General features: G+C 41.4%; 1 protein-coding gene across 1 annotated transcript in view; it reads right to left on the reverse strand.

Annotated features, from left to right (window-relative positions):
- Nucleotides 1–414: 414 nt before the first annotated feature.
- Nucleotides 415–24,169, reverse strand: part of AFG2A (AAA ATPase AFG2A) — a 328,111-nt gene continuing 304,356 nt past the window's right edge. Inside the window, exon 16 of the mRNA XM_028102266.2 lies at nt 415–3,760. Within this exon, the coding sequence (XP_027958067.1) occupies nt 3,584–3,760 (177 nt within the window). The 3' untranslated portion in view covers nt 415–3,583. The remainder of the gene's footprint in view (nt 3,761–24,169) is intronic.

Here is a 24,169-nt window from a genome sequence, read left to right on the forward strand (position 1 = left end):
GAAACCCTGAAGAGAATCTGGACCAACGACAAACATTTGACCAGATGCCAATAAAGCAAATTGTTTTAAGACAGGAAGCTGGACATTTTCTTTTCTTGCTGCACTTAAATTTTCCATGAACTATACTGTGTAATTCAATCACAAACAAACCCAAATAATACACATGACTTTAAATCCATACATAGGAGACTTGGGCATCAGAAGTAAAGCCCTCACACAGATGAAGCTGGGGTAAACTGTTATTAGGGACACCTGACCTGCTCTTTTCCATGACTCAGATTTTTACTGGTACTGTTATAAAAAGGGCACAAACTTCAAATAAAGATGATCATTGCCTTTTCAATGGTAATAATTAGCTATCTAAAGATATAAAAAATAATTGGTTTGTAATAGATTAAAGATGTAATGCTCTAAAATCTTTTTAAATTCTTAACTTCCTGCTCCTTGAGCGACCACAGTGCCATGGAAACAGATGTCTCACTCCAGTTTACCCCCCCATCAGAGGAGGACCCCCTAACCACTAACTCTCACCAACAAATTTCTCGTTTCCTGGGTCCTAAAGCCTGATCTTTTTTTTGCCTTCTTGGGTTTTATTCCATCATCCTGGTACTTCTGATTTTCCAGACACACGGGGTAGTAGGCATCGTGGATTGCACTGGAAGTCCACTGATTGGGTGGAGGGATAGGATGGTGATGCTGGTTAGGAACGCAGAACAGGGCTTGAGATGCATTTTGCCCTTTGCAGCATAACGTGTCAGTTTAAGGCTGATCTTTTAAACATTATTATGAAATACTTAGGCATAAAAAAGTGTAGACTGGATTACAATCAACACCTGTATTCACATCACACAGTTTAAGATAGGACATTTCAACTTTTCTTCCCTGAGGAAATTCTCCCTGGTATTTGATGCTTTTCATTTCCTTCCATGTAGTCTTCTACTACATGTGTTCCCATAAACAACATATATTATTTTGCATGCCTTAAACTTTAAATAAATATATTCTTCTGAAATGTTCTTTTTCAAATTCCCATTTTCCATGTAGCTCTAATTACTTTTTTACTGCCATAAGTATTGCATTGTATGGGTATCCCATAGAAATCCATTCTCTGACTGATGGATAGATCATTTCCAGTTTCTTACTATTTAAATACTAGTGCTATGATTTTCTTAATCATGACCTCATTGAAAACAACTTGCTCTGAGGCATACACTGAGGAGAACTCTGAGACTATAGGGGTCTTCAACATTACTAGATATGCTAGTTGCTTTCTGAAGTAGCTGTACCAATTTATGCTCCACTGCTCCACATCCTTTGGGATTATAAACTCTGTAAGCAGGGTTTTAGCTGTTGGAATACTTTGTGGCCTGGGTGAGGCTATATTCCTCCAACTATTGGAACTGCTACTCATCCCAAGGATATTTCTAGCGTGGATCCATATTTTCATGTTAATTTTTAGGTTTCAAGCTTCTGTACCACAAAGGTGGTGTGAATTCAAACCCAGAAGCTGTGGTCAGGTAAGCTCAAAGAATTCTCAGAGGAGCTGCTTCTTTTCTTTTCAAATCCAAAGCACAGACCAAGTCAAGAGAGGCTCCTTGTGATTTCTCTGGTCAGCAGGAGGAATTTTTTTCTAATTTGCCCTTACACTGAAGGTGTTGGTCTTTAGTGATCCGGGCATCATACACGAGCCTTGGTTATGACTTCTGTGTCACATGGGCTGGAGGGTCTGAGTGGTCATTAACAGCTGAGCTCCTCGTTGACTGATACTGCCCTCTTCCTCCCCACCAGCCAGCTTCCAGCCTGAGAGCCTGTGCTAGTTCAAGCTTACTGCTGGTTTTTATTTTATCGGCAGTGAGAATTTAAATTTTTTTCTGTTTAGGCCTTTGGGGATAAGGTTTTTCTCTTATTTTCTAAAAATGGGAAGCATAAAAGTAATCTTGAGGTCCTGTTTATGTCATTGTGTAAGCCTTATATTCTAAATCAGCAGAAACCAACAGAATGTTCTAGTAATGGAAATGTTCTACAATCTATTCTGTCCACATGGCAGACACTTGTCACAGGTGGCTACTGAACACTTGAAATGGGGTTGACGTGTCTGGTGAACTAAATTTTTAATAGTATTTAATTTTAATTCATTAATATTTAAACTTAAATAGCCACATGTGACTAGTAGCTATTGTATTTGACAGCACAGCTGTAAGTAGTGGTCATATTCTTTGTTACCTGGGTGGTTTTATGTATATACTAATAAACCCAATGTAGTCTGGGAAAAATGTCTTACAAATCTATTTTTGATAGTCAAAGGATAAGATATTTTGAGACATGACTTCAGAATACAACACTGTATAGTCCCATTATTGTGATAATCAGGTATTTCTCGCCTGACTTGTCTTTCTGGAAATTTTCAAAGATCTACAGTGAGCATGTCTCAGTGCACATTCTTTCCATTTTCACCTTCTCAACTGGAAGTCAGGGAGTCAATTTCTGACAGTTTTTCAAAGATATTTATGGAATATTAAAGTGTCAAGAAACCCTAAAGAGAAATAATTAGGAGCACAAATATACATATTTCGAATGCAGCATAAGACAGTATGATTAAGAGTACAATTTGGTTTGTCTTTGAACTGAAAAAGTTTATTGGTGACCTGAAAATGGGGGCAAATTAAAACACTAACATACAATTTATTTATAGTATTTTATGAAACAAAACAAGTCTGTTGCTCTAGGCCTGGATTGGGATTATATTTCCAACTTTTTAAATTTGCAAAGGACATTACATGAAATAACTTTTAATTCTTTTTTTTTTAATCACCATAAGCACAGATTAAGAAGGCCAAAGCAAAAATGTAGGTGTGAATTATAGTGAAAACAAAACATATCTGGAAACACGCCATATAAACCTGGTTGGTGCAGGGATGCCTGGGTGGCTCAGTCAGTTAAGCGTCTGCCTTTGGCTCAGGTCATGATTCCAGGGTCCTGGGATCAAGCCCCACGTAGGGCTCCCTGCTCCGCGGGAAGCCTGCTTCTCCCTCTCCCTCTCCCAGTCCCCCTGCTTGTGTTCCCTCTCTTGCTGTGTCTCTGTCAAATAAATAAATAAAATCTTAAAAAAAAATTATAAACCTGGTTGGTGCATTTGGCTATTTCACTGGCTGGCCTTTAAAAATAAAGATCTGTAAATCTTTCTCACTATGGACTAATCCACATGCATTCTTTATGTTCTTGTTTAAACTGATGCTCACAGGCCGGGCACTTAGGAATGCAGTGAAAATGATTCTGGAGTTAAGAGAGCATTTCATGGGATGAATAAACTAGGTCAAAAATGAAAAAGCTAAGTTTGATTTTTAAAACTCAGCACACATTTCCAGATAAAACTGATTTAAACTTGTGTCCAGAGACTTTCATGGATATTTTCATTGTATCCATATCATTTAAAATGTCTTTAACTGAAGCCTCTCAATTTCCAGTCAATGTATTTCAGACACTTTGCTTATAAAGGATTTTTTTGACACTCTCAAGACAAAATTCTTAAAAAAGAAACGTTTTCTCTAGTAAGCATTTTAGCATACTGAATATGTATACTTTCTCAGAGTGTATGTAGCCCACTCTTCTCTTGATACTCTTCATAGAAACGTCTCAGTGATTTAGGAATTCTCGGTGTCACAGTGCTCAAAGCTTGAGTAAAATGTCTTCTCATAATGCAGTTGGCTTGAATGTCTTCTTCCAGAGCCAGAAGGGCTGCCTCTCTACAGACTGCTATAATCTGAAGCAAAACAAAGAAATAAAAACAAACATACAAAAAAAAGGGGGAGAAAAAACAATCAATACTGTTTTTTAGAAATGTGTTTCAAATATTCCTCCCCGACAACTTCTACAACTATAAGCACATCGCTAACATGGATCTTTGCACTTATTCCGCTTCAGTTTTCAGAAGGATAAAAAGTAATCGCCTTCATTCCAAAGCAATGTATTAAGTACTCAGAATCAGGAGCGGCCAAAAGAGATACAAGACACTGCATATGCTCTTAAGAAGCTCGCAACGGTAAAGGTGAACACACGTGCGGGCACACACTTCTGATACGAGACGACAAAAGGTGAGTGTGTATTTGCGGTGGGGGCAGGTAGGAACCGAGTGATAAGGGGGTGAGGGCAGAGGAAGGAGATACTCTGATAGACACCGAGGTCCTGCTTCCTCAGCACACCCTGTCAGGTCATAGAATTTCCACATTCCTTTTGACCTTTGAGCTATTACCGACACATAAGAGCATTTCTTTATGTGCATCTCTTGAACTGACTTCTTAGATCTTGGGAATATCGGATAGAAGTTTTCTACGTTTACTTTGGAGAGCTGAATTTTGTTTATTCAGTGAGGAAAGCTGGAAGAACTGAAAAGAATCTGGGGAGGGGGTGGAGTGGTTGCAGAGGGAGGGAGGGCAGAGTGGGCGGTCGGAAAACGGAAGGGGAGGAAGGTTCAAGTCTTGAATCCTGAAATGTGTTTTTAAGCTCTCTGGACTTCAGACAGCGGAAGCAGGCTGATGCCAGTGTCATTCTAAAGACACATTACTGTGGTGAAAAGAGCTTGTGGGATGAAAAGAGATATTGTGATTTTCAGGGCAACAGGGAAAACAGTGATTGATACTGACTGCACCTTTATATCGATAAATGAAAGGGCCAGCTGAAACACATTTGTCCAGCCATTCAGCATATTTTCTCTGTTTGTTCACTTACTGAAAAGAGTTCCTCTGCTTATGCTGGGCTAATGGCTGCCAAAGCAGTTTAGGAGCTTTTTAGGGGATTTAGCAGCATGTTTAGGGAGCTTTCAAAAAACATGCATAGATTTAGATGGCTTTGTCAAATTACGACAATGTAACTATTAGTTCTGGGCTTCATTAATGAGCACGGAAGTTGACTACAGTGTTTATGCATGTTAATGCTTTTCCAAAAAGAGTGGCTATCAACTTGTTTGAAGGAAAGAACAAAACTTCCAGGGATTTGTAAAACAACTTCACCACACATTCTGGTGCAAAAAAGAGTTATTTTGAAAACAAGATGTAATAATTAATAAGCATAGTAAAAGCACATGAAATGCCCAGCATGGTAAACTGGCTATCCAATGGTTCCACTCTGTTGCAAAGCGACCCTGAGGACCTCCATGAAGGGAGGTAAAGTGACCAAGTAGGGAAAAGCCTCAACTCTCTCCTTCCCTCCGAGTAGCACTTCTGTTATCTGCAAGAATTTTTTTAAAAAAGATTTTATCTATTTATTTGAGAGAGAGGGAGAGAAAGCACGATTGGGGGTGGGGAGGGGCAGAGGGAGAAGCAGACTCCCTGCTGAGCAGGGAGCCCAATGTGGAGCTCCATCCAAGGATCCTGAGATCATGACCTGAGCTGAAGCCTTAACTGACTGAGTCACTCAGGTGCCCCTGTTATCTGCAAGACTCTGAAGCAATGGTTGCAAGGCTGAAAAGTTTGAAGAAGAATCACTGGGAGAGGCAAAAAGGCCTGAATTTCCTGCTGGCCTGGCAGACTTTTAGCTCTTTCTCTGAGATAGTACAGGGAATGTTTCCATTATGTGGACCCTGCCCCAGCTAAGTGGAGTAGAGAAGTCACCAGCCCTGGGCCAATGCCGTGTCTTGTGCACTTCATATCTGAGACTTATCTCAGAGAATCCTGGACCCAGCACACAATGGCTACAAACATTTACTGAATTCCTACCACACGTGCTAGACAATTACTAATGACTGTGCTAATTCACTGCTATGTGAACAGTGCCCCCCCCCAAGTTTTGTATAATGCAGTGATGCCACTCATAGTGTGTACCATCTGATGTGAGCATGGCAAATGGAGGGGCCAGATAAACACATGTAAGGTGGTGGGGTGGGGTGTGGGGAGGCTGGGCTGAGGAAAGGAGAGGTGACTGCAAGGCTGCCTGGACCCTCTCCAAGTTCCCAGAATTTAGTTCACATGGCCGCATAGTGAGTAGCTCCTACTGCTGGTACATCTGAGAAAGTGAACCAGCGGTCTAGTAGGTTTCCTCTCTCAGCACATAGTTATCAGACTGGAGAAAGAATGGTTATACTTCTCTAATCACTGGAATCTCAGGTGGCCTAACAAGGCAGGGTAGAGAAATGTAGGTAGTGGGAAGTGACAGGTCACCCAGGCCCTGAAGGCTGCTGTCCTTGGGGTCAGCAACACTGAGCAATTCCTCTTTGCAGGTCAACTTTCTTTCCTTTGCATCTTTGTCCATAGATCTTCCCAAGCTATAACTTGCTTTTTGCCTTTCTGTGGTAGCTTTCAGGGCAGTGACAGAGGGGTCACTGGGAGTGAGATGTGGTCAGAGCAGTAACAGCCGCTTGAAAGCTGGATGTCTGTAACTTAGAGCCTCTAGCATATGTTAACATTCAAGAGTAATTGTCCTACTATATTTAGTCCTGGCCTGACCCTTAATTAACAATTCCATCCAATTTGGAGAACTACAAAATTGTGAGGTAGAGAAAACTTGGACAGAGTTTTGACAAGAGCACTGAGAAGTGTTTGAATTCAATAGAGATGACCCTTGGAACCTCTGAGAGACAACGACCAGGGAAACAGAGCAGCTGGATACTGACTGATACTTTTGAGCACCTCATAGAAAGGTGTCTTCCTCTGTCCAGAAGAAGGACCATAGTTGTCTCCCTTCCAGAGTAGCAGGAGGACAGTCTGAATTCAACACTTGCCTCAAGAAATGTTTTCCTGTTCCGTAGTATTTATAAGGGATGCCCTGAAGAACCAATTAGGCAATACTTTCTGCCACTTTTATTTTCCTATCATATCTGCTTTACCAATATACAACCAGTAACTGAGAGGAAGTAGGACACTACAAATAATTAACCAGTCACTCTTTCATCAGTCAACATTCACTGCATAGCTACTCTGTACAACCACTAGATGAACCCAGGAGGATCCAGAGATGTCTAAGACATGGCTATCTGTCTTCTGGTGCTCCCCAACCAGCAGGGCATGGACATCAATTAACTGCCCCATGTGGCATGGTATTAGAGGTACAGTTAAGCAAGGCTACAGGCAAAGTGCTTTGGTATGGAAAGAAGAGAGAAATTACTGCTTCATAAACCGAAGCAGAAAGGACAGAATTTAGATATTCATATAGGACAGAAAAGGGCATTTTGAGCAGGAAGAATAAAATGGGCAAAGAAACAGCAAGATGGGGAGAAAGAGACCAGAGATTGTATTGATTTAGCCTCAGCAGCCAAAATGGGGAATTAAAAAAAAGAAAGAGAAGAGTAGTTCTGTCATCAAAATGTCACTAAAAATAAAATGATAGTTTTCAGAAGTCATGTGGGCCATAATGACAGTGAAGGCTAGTCACTGACAGTCATCTCTAAAGCTTTAAACCCAATTCACAAGCAGCTGATGCACAAGCAGCTGACAGAGAATAATTCCTAAAGGTTCCTTTGTTTTTATTTTTTCCTCATGAAAGGGCTTCTTAGAAATTCCAAAAGGAAAATCATTAATTCGAATACTGGTTCTTCTCTCCTAACCCAAATAAAAAGGTAGGCCTGAAAATGGAAGTATTCTTGGGGAGCTCATTTCATGATGGCTGGTTTCTATTTGCTCTGAGGTCACTCATACTTCTCAGGAACAGTGTCACTTTACTGCTTGCTCTCGGGGCCCATGCCAACATTTCCCTTGACATATCAGTGTCTTTTCAGAGGAAGAAGTATTTCAAGATCAATAAATTTTAGGTAACAGTGCACAGACTCTGTTTCCCATACTGCACAGTATGGGAATTTGAAAGATTTTTGTGAAGGCTGGCAATGGCAATCTGCTAATCTGCTTAATTTTCTTTAACCCGGGGTTTCCCACAGAAGTCTCCCCTTGCCCTGGTTTTGGCAGAACAACCTAGAGATGGCTGTCTTTCGAGTTAGTGGTGACCTTCAGCACGCACTCTGGGAGGTGTTAACTCATACCAAACAATTCAACCAGGACACGAAATGGCTTTTGCCTATTGCATATCCTTCTTTTCTTTTGCTTGCTCCTAGTCCAGAAGAGAGAAAAGAGGGAAAGGGAGGAAAAAAGAGACTGGAGAAGGACCAGTCTGTTTAATGGGGCCAAAGGGCAGTAGCCACAGCACACACTTGTGCTCTGGAGAAGCAAACGGTCATATCTGTTGAATCGAACTCAACAGTCCCTTAAACATAAACAAGTTTCCACAAAGTATACATTATATGCATCTTTTTCAGATTTGGCCCATATGCTGTAATATTTTTACTTACGTTTCATATAGCCTATACTTTGTCAGTTATACTTAAGTCTCTGGAATGGTAATGTCAGTCACAAAAGTTGTTTAACACTGTGATATATGTTATCTGAAGCAATGTTTCCGTTTGGGGTACTACTTTGAATCTAGTTCTGTCCTTAGAAATAATATAAGTTAGGAATTTTATCAAGAATACAAGTATGCCTGTGTTATTTTGAGGGAGGCTTCCTTAGGTATCAAAATTTGTTACACAGGGACAGGAACTTTTCTGCTGGGTTGTCAAGGGGAAAGCTGCACAGTCATTGAGAAACATCCCTGAAAATTTACTGATAATACAGTAATACATATTGGGTTAGAGGACTGAAATGGAAGGTTTGGGACAAAAACAACAACAACAAAACTGTACAAATGCTAATCTGTTGTCCCATTTGATGAAAATAATGTGGCATCAATGAAATGCTGATGGCATTTTAGATAAATTTGCCAATCTCTCTCTCTCTCTCTCTCTCTATTGGGGACTGGATTCTATAGAAAAAGTAGTAGGACCTTTATCTCTGAAGTCTGTGAGACAACGTAATGAGGTAAGTGCATGTACATCTATGCATATACCTCTCTATAGTGTATACAGGGCCCACACAACTCATCATTCTGCTGGCCTCACAAACATTCTGCTGGGACCGGTCAGTGATGGGGGAATTCAGTTGAATTTCTCCCATGAGGCCACAGAAGAACCTCATGAGAAGACGTGTAGAATAGATAAATTTGAATCACAGACTGTCTGGAATGTGAAACCAACCCGTTTAGAAAGAAAATGCTTGGCACTCGAATGCCTTAACATCTTTGGCAAAAAGGATTTTGGAAGTTTTCCCCTTAATCCGTTCACCATGTCCTCCTCTTCCCCCATAGGCTTCAGACTACATCATTCAAATGAATTATTAGGCAACTACCAGCAAGGTTGCTTTTGCCATTAGGTTGTAAAAGCAACACTATTTTGGCCGGCTCTGTAAAACTCAGTGTCTGTAGTATGTGTTCTTTTTCAGTTTTGACTAAAAAATCACTACCCAAACTTTTAAGATCTATATATGCCTTGCTGCAAAATTGACTATTATTTGTTTGGGAAAATGAGAAAATGAGACAAAAGACAAGCAGAGTGGGCCCAAGATTTCACCGTCAGAGCTAAACTAAGACACATTGTTGTTGCAGTGGCCATGACACCCGTTTATTTGGTGCCAACATGTCACAAATTCCCTTTCCATTGATTCTGCAATAATAATAGAGCTGTCAGATATCTGAAAAACAATATAAAATAAGCAGGAACTCTCTATATGAAAGATTTAGGCATATCTGAACTGAGTTCCTAAGAGGTAGGAAAGGAAAAGATTCTTAATGAAAGTATTTAGAAATCCTCAAAACAAAGTCACTGAGGAAAATAGTAATCGTTTTCAATGCAGGAAAAAAAGTAACTCAGCAATGAAAGAGGACATACAAGTATGAATTTTCATGCTATGCTTGCCCTCTGAAAAAGCAGTGCCTTTAGAACAACAATACAGCAATAACTGGATTACGTGAGACAACTCCACTTGGGAGGGGTGTGGGGAAGCAACTTCCCAGGATGAGAAGGCTCTTGACCATTGAACCTTGGGAAATCTAATTACCTCACTTTTAAATGCAAAAGGGCAAAAGAGGCAATTGTGCAGAATTCTGAATGCCATGAAGAATAAGAACAATGTCTTACTTTCACTATGGAAAAAAAAATGAAACCTCTTACACATAGCCTACGGTTCTTTCCCCCAATCCACGGGACAAGAAGAGTTTAAACAGGTGGCTCAGCTTAGTAAAAGAGAAACAGGCCTACTGTGAAAATTAAAACCCACATGGTTTCTAAGCAGGCAGTAGTAATTAAAAAAAAAAAAAAATGATGTGATAGTCAAGGCAAAGACTTTACCAAAACCTAATCAGTAGGAAGGAAAACATGAGAGTGCTGGACACTACTTTGGGTATTCATCCTCCTGTGCTCTACCCCTGCCCTTGTTCTTTCCAGTTTAACAGTAGCACCATGTTCTTTTCTGGGGGCACTGACAGACTAGGAACCCCAAGATTAAGGAGAGTTGCTTCTATTTTCCAGATAAAGCCTAGTACGTGCCCTTCTTTTCTGCTGACTGTAAACAGATTATGAGAAGGACATCAGGAACACAAACCCACCAGCGGCTTGTAAGGTTGGGAAAAAGGCATGCTGCCCCAAGTAGGCCTAACAGGGGAGCTAAGAACTGCTCACTTCCAACAGGCAGGCTGAGATTCTAACCGAACCGTCACCACGTTCCTTCCTAACTGCCTCGCTGAGATTATCTGTGTCCTCCAAGAAAGGCGGGAGGGTAACAAAGTTCTGAAGGCAGCTTAGCCCCCGGCTGAAGTTCTGCTTGGTTCCCATCACCCCACTCTGCAGGCAAAGGAAGCGCTCGGATCTGAGGAGAGAAATAAGTCGGCGATATAAATCAAGGCTGATTTATAGGGTGACCTCACAGGACGAGAAACGTGGCTCTGGACAGTTGAATGCATATGCCTGGTTTCCTGGGCTCCCGGCCGCCTCGGGATTGTCATGCTGAGGACGTGGAGAGGGCCCGGGCGCCAGTTACCTGCGCGAGCACCGAGCAGAGTGTGCGCAGAGCCCGGGCCGCCGATGAGAGCCGGCCCGGCCCTGCCCGGAGCCGCTCCAAGAGTCCACGCGGAGCCCGGGCCGCGCGTCCCGGGCCCCGCGGCGGCTGCGCCGCGGCTCCTGCTGTTTGGCAAGAAGAAAGCGCGCCTTCCAGTGAGGCCTAAATGTGCTTTTCAGCTTCTTTGTATTTCTAGGGTACTAAATAGCTTTAAAGAATCTACCAAAAGAAATGGGCTGCAGTGCTTTAAAAAGTTTTAGGTACTTTCAAGAAAGTGGTTTTGTGAAAAGCATCTTCTGTCTGGAACACCTGTGACCTGTTGAGCTTAATTGGGCTGCAGCTGGCGCTGATTGTGGCTCAGCCGCCGGCGGCCGCGGGCGGACATTGTGTGCGCTCCCGCCCGGCCGGCCCCTCGCCTTTCTTGTCTCTTTCACAGCCCCGCGACCTCCTTCCCCTGTGTGTCGGAGGGATTAGGAGCCCAGGAGCGAGGGGCGTCCTGCTGTTTGAGAACAGCATGCGCTGGAGGTGCTTCAAGGAGGAGGCTACCTGGGAGATTATGTGCTCCCGTGGACGCCGAGGGCCCATTCTCCCCGGCCCATTGAGGCGCGCCGAAAGGTGGCTGAGTGGCTGGGCATGAAAGATGTGCCTGAAGGCAGCGCAGCAGGCTCCGGGCCGCAGAGCTGCAGATGGAAGCCACACTGCCACGGGCAGGCACGCCCGGGCAGGGGCGCCCCGCACTGCCAAGAAAGCCGCTCAGAGCGCCGCACAGCGCGGGCGCCGGGAATTCAGAGCGGAGGCCAGCCGCACTTCTTCAGGGCACTTTAAAATGACACCTCACCACAACGTGATGAGGCTTAGAAGTGAGGCTTTTGGGGGGCAAATTTCAGATTTAAGGAAACTACCTATTGCCCTGGGGTTAAATTCCTCTGGACTGTCTGCAGAATAAGCCTTAGGATAATCAATCCACCTGGGATTATGTTAGGGTCATACTACTTAGAATGCCACACAAGGTACTGAGTCAAAAGAAAGTAAGAATTTCTGTAAAAACACATAAAAGCATAATGACATCAAAGAAGGTGGAAAAAGCCCTTCGTTGCTTAATTTTTCTGATTTAAAGTTATTCTGAGGTTTCTAAAATATATAGCTGAAGTATATGTACATCAAGTGTGCAACCTCTCATGACTATCTGCATGGAGAAGGCCAGACTAGTTCTTTTTAAAAAATTTACAAAGGAATCCATCATTCCACAGAGCCTTGGGGCAGGAAAGACCTGGAGTTTGCATTCTTACTGTTTCTACAACCATCAGCACTTAGGGGAATCTTAAATGTTTTTTTTTTTAAGATTTTATTTATTTGACAGAGAGAGAGACACAGCAAGAGAGGGAACACAAGCAGGGGCAGAGGGAGAGGGAGAAGCAGGCTTTCCACTGAGCGGAGAGCCCGATGTGGGGCTTGATCCCAGGACCCTGGGATCATGACCTGAACCGAAGGCAGACGCTTAACGACTGAGCCACCCAGGTGCCCCTCTTAAATGTTTCTAACATTAATTGAACCATACAAGATCAAAAAGGGTATTTTTAGTTTTGAAAAAAACATACCAACTGGAATGGGAATGGAAGAGAAAGCAGGAACCACGTGGTAAGGAAGGAGAGGGGTGAGAGGGCAAATAGATGTTGAACCCCTATTCATTCCTTTATCCAAGAAGTCTTTATTGACCACCTACAAGGTACCAGGTACAAGGTACCCAGGGGGAATACAGCAGTGAAGAAAACAATACTTTCATGGAACAAGATGTGCAAAGTACTGGCTAATCTATTTACTCTTCAAGGTTCAGTGTAAATGTTTCCATTAGGAGGCATTCCTGGAGGCCAACTTCACTAAATCCCCAGGCCTGATTGCTTTAGGATCACTTGTTTTATGGTCTGGTAGCAACTTGATCTATTCTATCATATTACAATTGTCAGCAGGGATATAGAGTTATTTGTGGTAAATGTCCATCTCCCTCACTAGACTGGAAGTCCCAGGGAGGCTCTTTAGTCTACTCTGCTCTACTCAAACATACCAGGTTAGCATGTCCCTTGACCTCTGGGAATCTGCAAAAAGGTCTCCTGCTGAGGTATCTCTGAACAGTGATATAAATTAGTTTTTGCCTTAAACACACACACACACACACACACACACACACACACAGTGCTGTGACAACTGCAGCCAAAATAATTGTCTACAATTGACTAAAAAAGTAAAAATGTCTTGAGAACAATTGAGGTGTGTATTTGTGAATCTTGTAAGGCTGATGACCAAGCTATGGCCAGAAAGCTGGAAGAGGCACAAGACTTTGGGTAAAAGCATCCAGGAATGGGAGAGCTTGAGGTTGGCCCCAGGCAAAGAGGAGAGAAGAGCAGGGCAGGGCATGTTTTTGGGAGACGAGACCCAGCAAAGGTCAGCTTGCTGTAGGACTCCCCTCTAAGACTGGAGGGTTTGGTTCTCCGTGCCACTGTTGTGGGAGACAGGGAGAAAATGGCTGGGGTGGGGGGGTCGTGGGGGTGTGGAGGGTGTAGGTAGTGGTGTTAAACCACACCCTATGTTTCCTCACCTGTCAGCCATCTTCACTGCCAGCCCCCATATCTTGCCCTACCAACACAAACATAAAAATGCCTCCTCTGAAACTCTGTAGCCTCACAGATACCCTGGGTAGCCTTCTCTGGATTTTGTCTAGTTTGGGATCTTTGAACATTCACATAGTGGAGTATTTGGGAGTTAGAAACTTATCCCCCTTTAAGCCAGTCCTTTTTTTTTTGAACTATAATTGACATATGACATTATATTAGTTTCAGGTATATAACATGATTCAATACATGTATATATTGTGAAACGATCACCACAGTATAACACCTATCCACATTTTTTTTCTTGTGATAAGGACTTCTAAGATCTACTCTCTTAATGATTTTGAAATATACAATACACTCTTATTAACTATAGTCACTATGCTATACATTACATCTCCAGGAAATTTTATTTCTTAACTGGATTTTTGTACCTTTTGACCACCTTCACCTATTTCAGCCACCCTACCAGTCTTAATCTCTAATAAACTCCTTTCTCTTTTTCCATTCTCTGAGCAGCTGCATGCTGGTCCAGCTGATCAGCAATCTTGCATGGCACCTCTAAAATCATTTTAAAGAGCCTGGGTGGCTCAGTCGTTAAGCGTCTGCCTTCGGCTCAGGTCACAATCACAGGGTCCTGGGCTCGAGCCCCGCACTGGGCTCCCTGCTCCGCGGGAAGCCTGCTTCTCCCTCTCCCACTCCCCCTGCTTGTGTTCCCTCTCTGTCAAATAAATAAATAAAATCTTTAAAAAAATAAAATCATTTTAAAGAGTACGGTATGGTGTTAATGGCTATCTGTGTTAAACAGAAAAAAATGACTTGACAATTTGTAGCTAGTCTGAGGGGCATCTGAAGATAGGTCCTAGTGAGCAAACGCCAAGTATACCATCAGCACATGACAGGGAGTGAAAAGACTATACAATTACTTATCTTGTACTTATTTTATGCATATCATATTTTATACAAAACATCACCAGTTTTGTGCATTTATTGGCCATATAACAAAGATTTTTTTTTTAAAGATTTATTTATTTATTTGAGAGAGCGAGAATGAGAGAGAGAGAGAGAGAGTACATGGGGGGGAGGGTTAGAGGGAGAAGCAGGCTCCTCGCTGAGCAGGGAGCCCGATGCGGGACTCGATCCAGGGACTCCAGGATCATGACCTGAGCCGAAGGCAGTTGCTTAGCCAACTGAGCCACCCAGGCGCCCCTAACAAAGATTTTTAACCTAGGGTCCTTGGATATCCAGATGGGCCTAAGGATATCATGAAACCTATGAAAACTTCTATATAAATTTTCTTTTTTTCTAGAGAGACAGTTCAAAGTGTTCATCATATTCTAAAAAGAAACCATTACCCCAAAAGGCTTAAGAACCACTGTTCTATAGTAACTATATTTCAAACCTTCTTAAGTCCTATGAATGCTTCATAATATCTATCTTCCTCTTTTTTTTTAAGATTTTATTTATTTATTTGAGAGAGCGAGAATGAGAGAGAGAGGGCACATGAGGTGGGGGGAGGGTCAGAGGGAGAAGCAGACTTCCTGCTGAGCAGGGAGCCCGATGTGGGACTCAATCCCGGGACTCCAGGATCATGACCTGAGCTGAAGGCAGTCGCTTAACCAAGTGAGCCACCCAGGCGCCGTCTATCTTCCTCTTTCCAGAATGTAATTTGGCTAGAATTATCACAGTTGAGGAGTACAGGAGTTACAATATGGAGTTAATCACTGTAAAGGGAAAGTAGTTTTTGCTTTTTTAGACCTTCCTCTTGTACCTTTTAAACATTCAACAGCTGCCCCTAGGTATAACTTTCTTAGGTCTTTATTGACATGAAGAGGAACCTAAAGACCAATATCCTATTTTACTTATTAAAAAAAAGCTAAGGTAAAAAAAAAGCTAGTAACAGTACATACTGGGTATTTAGAAATTGATGGGTTTGTTTTCTTATCTGCAAAATTATATGGCCTATTGTCTTGTAAGGAGTGAGAAACACTTTGAACTCTATTAACTGCATGTCCATTAAAAAACAAAACAAAGGAAATTGATTTTACTGATTTGAAAGCCAGTAGTGAGATACAGCTCTTACCTTTTGACAATAAAAAAAATATATATATGTGATTCTAACTTAGTAGAAGTTACAAATACCTGTAAAAGCCACATAGCACAATCATTTTCATTAGTTACTCATAATCCAGGTCAAGGTGGGGAATAAAGATAATTCAGCTTATGAAGGCTTTAACCAAAACACTCTCTTCTGACCATTAAGTTGGACTATGAAACCTAACCATTCCTTCTTAACTACTGTTACCCAAACTCCTTTGCAAAAATCCTTATGACACAATAAGGCTTATGTCAAGTTCAGCAATGAAAAAGCCAGAAAGTCTCCCAAGGAAAGACTGAAAAATGTCTACTTGTAAAGACTAAACTAAAAACTATGAGAAAAGCCAGCAGAGCAATCAACAGATATGGAAAGCATTGTGGGGAAAGACTTATTGATATTAAAGAAATCATGTTTCAAAAAAATTTTAAAAGGTGCCTTAAACCAGTGGGACTGGTTTGGTTATCGGAAATGCAGCAGTCAGTACATGTAAAGAGCTAATGGTGAATTTTTAAAGCACAGATTATTCATCTAGTTCTTAAAACCTAAAGACATAAAATTGAGTGAATCGGAGTATGTGTATTTCAAGACTGTATCCATATTTCTACCTCATTTTATACGAGGTGAGTTTTCCTCAGATTTCTAATCATCAAAAAATGTATCATTGGAAAGAAACCAGTAGACATTTCTAATGAATGGAATTTTTTTTCATAGAGATGAATCAACTGAACACAAGGGGATTACGATACAATGAAACCAATTTTGCAATCTTCCATTATAAATGATAAATATGCACATAAAAGCACTCTATGATGTAAAGTAGAGAAAACAGAAGCAAGTGTCAAGACTTTCCTCTTATGAGTGTACTTTTTCATGGAGATCTAATCACTAGACTTTAGATAGGGTACACCTTGGTAATGAGCACCTCTATTTTAGCATGCTGGTGTCTAACTGGAAATAAACCCATACCACCTTTCCTACAGTGTGTTCAAGATGTCTTTTGTATTCATTCCATATTTACACAAAGAATATGAAAGCCAAGGAAATTCTGGATTATTTTACAGGTCTGTCCTGTTCTCTTCCCCCCAACCCCACTCTGTTCCCTTTGAAACATATACACACATACATAGGAATGTAGACAACTGTGTATATGCACATACACACATTAAGCACACATGCATGTGTACACTCATTTGCAGATGCAATGTAAGTTCACAAGATGTGATGTGAGTTTAAGCACTATACTAAAGGGGCACGTGGGTGGCTCTGTGTGTTGAGCAGCCGACTCCTGATTTCAGCTCAGGTTGTGATCTCAGGGTTGTGGGATGGAGCCCCACATGGGGTTCTGTGCTCAGTCTGCTTGTCCCTGTCCTCCTTCCCTCCTTTGTGCTATCTCTATAAAATAAATAAGTAAATAGTCTTTAAAAAGTGTGAAGTACATTTTACCATCAGTAGTTCTGCAGCCCAGCATTTGTAAATCTTTTAAAATTAACTGAGCTCTTAAAATCCCATCACTCTGGCAGCAACCCAGCATGGCTGTGCCTTTAACAAAAGATTTCTGTAATAAAACGAGATTTTACATGCTGAAACAAAATATTTTAAAACATCTTTCTGCCGACTGCTCATTTTAGTAGTATTTGTGGAATTTAACCCCCCCCACACACATACAAATGTTCCCATGGAAGATTAGGCTGAGTTTTAGGTTAACCTCAGAATTATTAAATTTTTATATCAATCTTTTAATGAACACTTTTGATTTATTTTAAGAAGAAACCCGAGTCTTGAAAACACTTTAAGGCTATGTATTCTTTAATTGCCATAACAAATGCGACCAGGCTAACTTTAATCAAAGGAGACTCATGAGTAGTTTTCACACTACATTTGTGAATGCCTCTGAGCAAGGTGGACTGAATTCTGCCTCAGCTTCTCAATTATGTCTGCAAATATGTGCAATCAGCTGCGACATCTGCTGTATATTAGGGCTAAACTGCTAGGGACAGAAACCTAATTTGAATCAAAAGGAGGTATTTATTATAAAAATATTATTGAATCTAACAGACCTAAGGACAAGAGTGAGGCTGGGCTCAACAGACCAACCGGAACCAGAGACTGGGATGTTATCAGGATTGTCTCCCCATAATTTTGATCTCTGCTTCTCTCTGTCCTTGGTTGAGTTTTATTCCTCCTTAACTACAGAGTGGTTTTCCCCACATGGAAGAAAACATGGCAAACATGTTTTATATCTTACAGCTTCAGCCACCACAAAGTCCTCATTTTCTCAGTTCCAGTAATGAAAACTCCTGTGGAAAGTGTCTGAGTAGCCTGGCCCACTCACTGTGGCTGGGGAAGAGGTTATGAAGATGGGGCAAGTTGAGGGAGCTCATTCCTCTGTACCAAATCAACTGGGTGTGTGTGCGGTCACACTGTGATGACATAGCAACTCCGTAGTTTTTTGGGGGCAGGAGGTGAAGATTCTTGGAGGCTGGAAGTACAGGTGATTTAAGGCAGGCTTATGTTGGTGGGTGGAGGGAAAGAGAGAGAGAATGTAAAAAGTGGCTTTTATCCTCCCCTCTGGATAAGTCAACTTACATGGCTTATATATTGCTTCTTTTCAAATGCTATCTTGGCAACATTTAGAGCATAGTACCTCTAACCGTTCTGTTGAGAAGGTGCTACTCTGGAACTCATGCCCAGTGGTACAACTGCCTCCCTTGCTCCCAGCTGCCATTTTCTTAGACCTCGCTGCTCGTCAGGGGTCCAGATAACATTCTGAGCTGTACAACTGATTTCCAGGCCATAGATATTATCCAAAATATGATAAAGTTGAAAAGCCTTAGGGGCCACCTGTCAACTTCTTTGGAAATGATTATGGAATCTATAGGAAAAATTAAAGCTATTCTTTTGAATGATGATGATTTCAACATGGGTTATGGTCAAAGTTATCTTTGTGTTAAACCATTCTCTTTCTTAGCAACTGGAGAAGTCACAGTGAAAATCAGAAAAGAAAGCAAACAAAAACTCAACTTTTTTGTGGGGGAGGGGTCATAAATAGTTAATAGATACAAGCCTCAAGTCTGGAGCTGTTTAGTTTGGAAGTTTATGGAAATTTTATTTGGAGACAGTCCCTAAATTCAATTGTAACTGGAAATGCATGTAACTGGAAATATGTGTTGACAAGGCTTACGGAGCAGGGAGGGGGGAATGAAATAGACAGCATTCGAAGCTTGGAGTACTCTGACTTCATTCTACCAGCTAAGTGGTTGAAAGAGGATTGGAAGTGTCTTTCACAACAGTGCCACCCTACTTTGTAAACTTGCCCAATTCTTGCCCCTGAGAACAGAGGAGAAAGGGGAGATACAGGAGACTAAAATCCTTAGCAAACATTTAGGGAGACAATAATTACCCCCCCGCCCTTATTTTCTTTTTATACTAGAGAAAATTCAAACATATACCATAGTAAGAGAGAGTAACATACAGTGAACTCTCACTTGCCTGATCCCCAGCTCTAGCAACGAGCAACCCATGACCGATCTTGTTTCATCTACCCTCTAATCCTCACCCCAACATGGCACTAGTTTTTTGAAGCAAATCCCAGAATCACAGCATTTAATCCATAAATATTTCAGCATATGTCTAAAGGAATTTTGAAAAAAGATTTCATTTATTTATTTGACAGAGACAGAGAGCACAAGCAGGGGGAATGGCAGGTGGAGGGAGAGAGAGAAGCAGACTCCCCATTGAGAAGGGAGCCCAATGTGGGGCTTGATCCCAGGACCCTGGGATCATGACCTGAGCTGAAGGCAGACACTTAACTGAGCCACCCAGGCACCCCTAAAGGAATGTTTCTTTTTTTAAAAAGCATAACCACATCATTATTTCACATTAAAAATAGCAATTCCTTAATATTATCAATATTTAGTCAGTATTAAAATTTTGCCAATTATTCATAAATGTATTCCATAGCTATTTTGTTTAGAGATCAAAATAAGACCTACACCTTGTATTAGTTAATGTATCTCATTTCTAAAAAATTCTCTCCCTCTCTTCTTTACAATTTATATTGAAGAAACTAGATTATATGTCTTATATAGTTTCCCACATTCTTTATTTTCTTGATAGCATCTCTGTGTGTGATTTAACATGTTCCTCTGTCTCCTGTATTTCCTGTAAACTCACAATAAGATCTAGAGGCTTGAGTGGTTTTGTGTTTTGGGAACAAATACTTCATATGTGATATTGGAATACATAGGGTTTAGTAGTCTTTTATGGTTTAATAGTCACTTGTGATTGTCTAAGTCCTTTACTTCATTAAAGATAGCAAAATGGTGCTATCTTATTTGTTATTCCCTATTTATTGGCTGGGATATATTTACAAAGGGAAGCTTTCCTACCCCGTCTTGCCATTGTCTTAGTTTGCATACTATTCACACTTTTCCCTGTCTTGCCTTTTTTATGTAATAATTTATCCTAGAAATCACTTTAAAGCTACATAGAGAGCTATTTCTTATTTTGTTTAAAACTGCATAGTTTAGGGCGGCTGGGTGGCTCAGTTGGTTAAGCGACTGCCTTCGGCTCAGGTCATGATCCTGGACTCCCGGGATCGAGTCCCGCATCGGGTTCCCTGCTCAGCAGGGAGTCTGCTTCTCCCTCTGACCCTCTTCCCTCTTGTGCTATCTCTCATTCTCGCTCTCTCAAATAAATAAATAAAATCTTTAAAAAAAAACTGCATAGTTTATTCAATCAGGTCCCAAATACTGTACATTTGAGTTATTTCCAGTCTTTTTTTTTTTTTTTTAAAGATTACTTATTTATTTATTTGACAGAGACACAGCGAGAGAGGGAACATAAGCAGGGGGAATGGGAGAGGGAGAAGCAGGCTTCCACAGAGCAGGGAGCCCAATGCGGGGCTCGATCCCAGGACCCTGGGATCATGACCTTAGCTGAAGGCAGACGCTTAACTCCTGAGCTACCCAGGCTCCCCTGGGTTATTTCCAGTCTTTTGTTCCCTTTTAAGATTCATTTATATGTTGATCAAAGTCTAAAATGGTCATGTAGTACAAAAGTAAAAAGCAAAGAACTGGTAAGATGCTCCTATTCACTGTAGCATGGATAGGATTATAAAATCTTTTTTTAAACTACCGCTTATTCAAAATTTTAGAAAAGGTGAGTCTTTTTTTTTTTTGAAGATTTTATTTATTTGACAGAGAGAGACAGCAAGAGAGGGAACACAAAAAGGGGGAGTGGGAGAGGGAGAAGCAGGCTTCCTGCTGAGCTGGCCCGATGCAAGGCTGGATCCCAGGACCCTGGGATCATGACCTGAGCCGAAGGCAGACGCTTACAACTGAGCCACCCAGGCGCCCCGAAAAGGTGAGTCTTAAAAATCATATTTTCTGTCTCCTTTATTTGCCTCTGTTCTTCCAATTTTCCACTTTTCTCAGCTCTAACCCGCCTTTGAAGGCCTCCAGGCTCTACCAGCTCTAGTCACCTCTCAACCTCTCCACATGGTCAAGTGGCTTTATGCTACAGAACTCACCTGGCTTTTCTCTGAAACCTGGCTGTTGAAGCTCACACTCAGTCACTGCCTCCTGGTGATCACTATTGCCACTAGCACTCTGTTGTAAGGGTTAAGGCAGTAGTAGTGCTAATGGGGATACTAGGGGGATTAAGGTCAGCTCAGACACAGTAGCATGCTTGGGTTTAGGGAAGTGATAACAGGAAAATCAGGACCCTTCTTTATCCTGGTGATTCAAACCAGTGTAGGTCTCCTATAGCAATTTTTCATGTACATGGTAATGTGCTAGGACTAGCTTCTAATTCTCAGAAGATCACATGCTTACGTGCCATAGACATTTCCAATATAGATACATTATTCTTGGCCTCTGGTTTCTAGTCTTTTACCTATCACCTCTTGAAAAATGAATCTACTCTCATCTCTTCAAGTATCACTCCTATGCAAATGTCTTTGAAATATTCATCTTTGTTCAGGCCTCTCTCCAGGTACTACAACCCAAAATATTCAACATCAGATGTGTCATCTTGATCTGCAAACTGCCTGCCCCACTAACTCATTTTCAGGGATATACCATTCTCCCAGCCACCCAAGCTTAAATCCATTGGTAATATATCCTTTTTTCTTTGCCCTGTATCACTTAATCTGGCTAAATCTTCTGGATTAGATATTAATTTACCTGGAGTCATGTGAAAACTGAGAATTGACAATCCTATCACAAGGGACTAACTAGTGGATAAAAGTTGGATTAGAGGTGATTCTTTAATAGCCATCCTTTGTCTGTAGGATAAATGCATTAGATAAAAACCTTGCCGGCACGCTTGGGCATAAATATTTGTTAGAAACATTGAATATGTGGGAAAAAAATAAGCATAAGAGAAAAAAGACCCCAAAGGCCAGGACAAATGAGTCCTGATTAACAAATGAAACTGATGAAATAAGCCTGGCCCCTGTCAGGAGAGCAAGTGATCAGATGTGAGAGGGGGCTTACAGCACATGCCAACAGAAATGCTGAGGGGTAGGTGTGGTAGTCAGGATAAATGAGGTCAGCAGTAAGAATCAGGTCAACCCTCCAGTACTTGAAAGACTCAAGTCCTGGAGAAGGATTGAAACTGTCATTCTTGTGAGGCTCTAGGAAGCAGAACTAGGACCAAAGCTGTAGGAGATAGGTTTTTGCTCAATAAAAGCAAAAAAAAATTATTTACAAGCTGGCCAAATATGGAAATAGCTCTAGAGATAGTAAGTAAATGAACATATGACAGGGATACTGTAGATTTTACTCAAACACTGGAAATTAACTTTATTTACATGGCAGAAAAGAACATTCAGTATGCTACCGCCATTCAATCTGCCCTCTTCCATTTACTTGTACTTGCACACTTACCTTTCCTTCCTGTTTCAATGGATGAACTATCGGTTGCTAAGATCAGTCCTTCTATTTATGTGCTGGATTTCATTCTCTTTTTCCTAAGTCAAGATTTGCTGCTATAATTGTTCTCCCCACATACAACCAACTTTTCCCACCAGCATAAAAATATGTTGCAGTTACTCATCTTAAAAGCATAATCCCTCCCTTGTCTCCAGACCTGCTTCAATCCACCACCAGCAAAAGTCCTTGGAAGAGCTGTCTTTATTTGTTGTTCTCTAGTTCCTCTCTGCCCAATTCTCACTCAAACCCACTGAAATGAGACTTGTGACCCTCTAGTGAATCGCTCTGTCAAGATCATAATCCAATGATCAGTCCTCAATTCTCTACTTGATCCATCAGCAGCATTTGATACCAATCACGCCTTCCCACTTTCTTTTCATTTGGACACTGGAACACCCCCCCCCCCAGTCTCTTCACTCCAGTGACAGTGGCTTCTTGACTGTTCTTAAATACAAAAAACCCAGTCTTGTTCAAAGCATTGGCACCTGTTCCTTCTTCTGAAATGCTCTTTGCTTGGATAACTAACTTGCCTTAGGTCTTTACTCAAATGTCACCTTTTCAGTGAGGTTTTCCCTGGCCACCTTATTTACAGCTGCTGCCTCCTCCCTTGCCAACCTCTTTTCCTTTCTTGCTTTATTTTGCTCCCTATCTTGATACTGCCATAACATATACTGCATTTTCTTTTTTAAATTAACTCTTTTATGATTTTTAAAAAATATTTATTTATTTAATTGACAGAGAGACAGACAGCGAGAGAAGGAACACAAGCGGGGGAGTGGGAGAGGGGAGAAGCAGGCTCCCCGCTGAGCAGGGAGCCCGATGTGGGGCTGGATCCCAGGACCTTGGGATCATGATCCGAGCCAAAGGCAGACGCTTAACGACTGAGCCACCCAGGCGCCCCTCTTTTAATGATTTTTTAAGTTTTAGTTATTTTAAATAATCTCTACACCCAACATAAGGCTCAAAATCATGACCCTGCAATCAAGAGTCGTGTGTTCCTCTGACTGAACCAGCCAGGCACTCCCCCCCCATATATTGCTTTTTAACTTATTTTGTTGGTTTGTTCCCCTCACAAAAATGAAGCACACACAGAGAACAGACTTTTGTTTATTTTGTTCGCTAACATATTCTAGTGCCTAGAACCTTACCAGGCACATAATAGGTACTCAATAAATATGTGTTGAATGAATGAATGAGGACAATGAAAGAAAGAAGGAGAATAAATGAAAAGAATAAGGTCTGATATTTGACAATGTTAACTAAAGTTAGGACTTCAGTCCTAACAATTTACTTTTTGACTAAATATGGCCTTTATGCCTTAGAGCAGGTGCTCTACTTAACTTTGGTAGAATAATAAGGCTTACCAAACGCTAAAAACCCAACTATCACACAAGCTTCAGAACCAGTGCACTTGTACACTCATGCTCTGATGTAGACCCAGCACAGCCAGCTATGACCACTACTGATGGTCTGTCAGTCACATCCACCAGCTTCAGCAGGCCTCTCACATAAGTTCAGACCACCTCTAAGTTCTCTTCAAGTATCTCAGGCACCGAGGAAGGATGGGAAGGGAAAGGCTAAGAGTGTAGGGAGAGAAGAGGTCCAAGAAACAGAATTCTGGGAATA

The sequence above is a fragment of the Eumetopias jubatus genome, unplaced genomic scaffold (genome assembly GCF_037043125.1).
Source record: "Eumetopias jubatus isolate StellerSeaLion01/CBP00866 unplaced genomic scaffold, mEumJub1_p1.0 scaffold_2, whole genome shotgun sequence".
Lineage (NCBI taxonomy): Eukaryota > Metazoa > Chordata > Mammalia > Carnivora > Otariidae > Eumetopias > Eumetopias jubatus.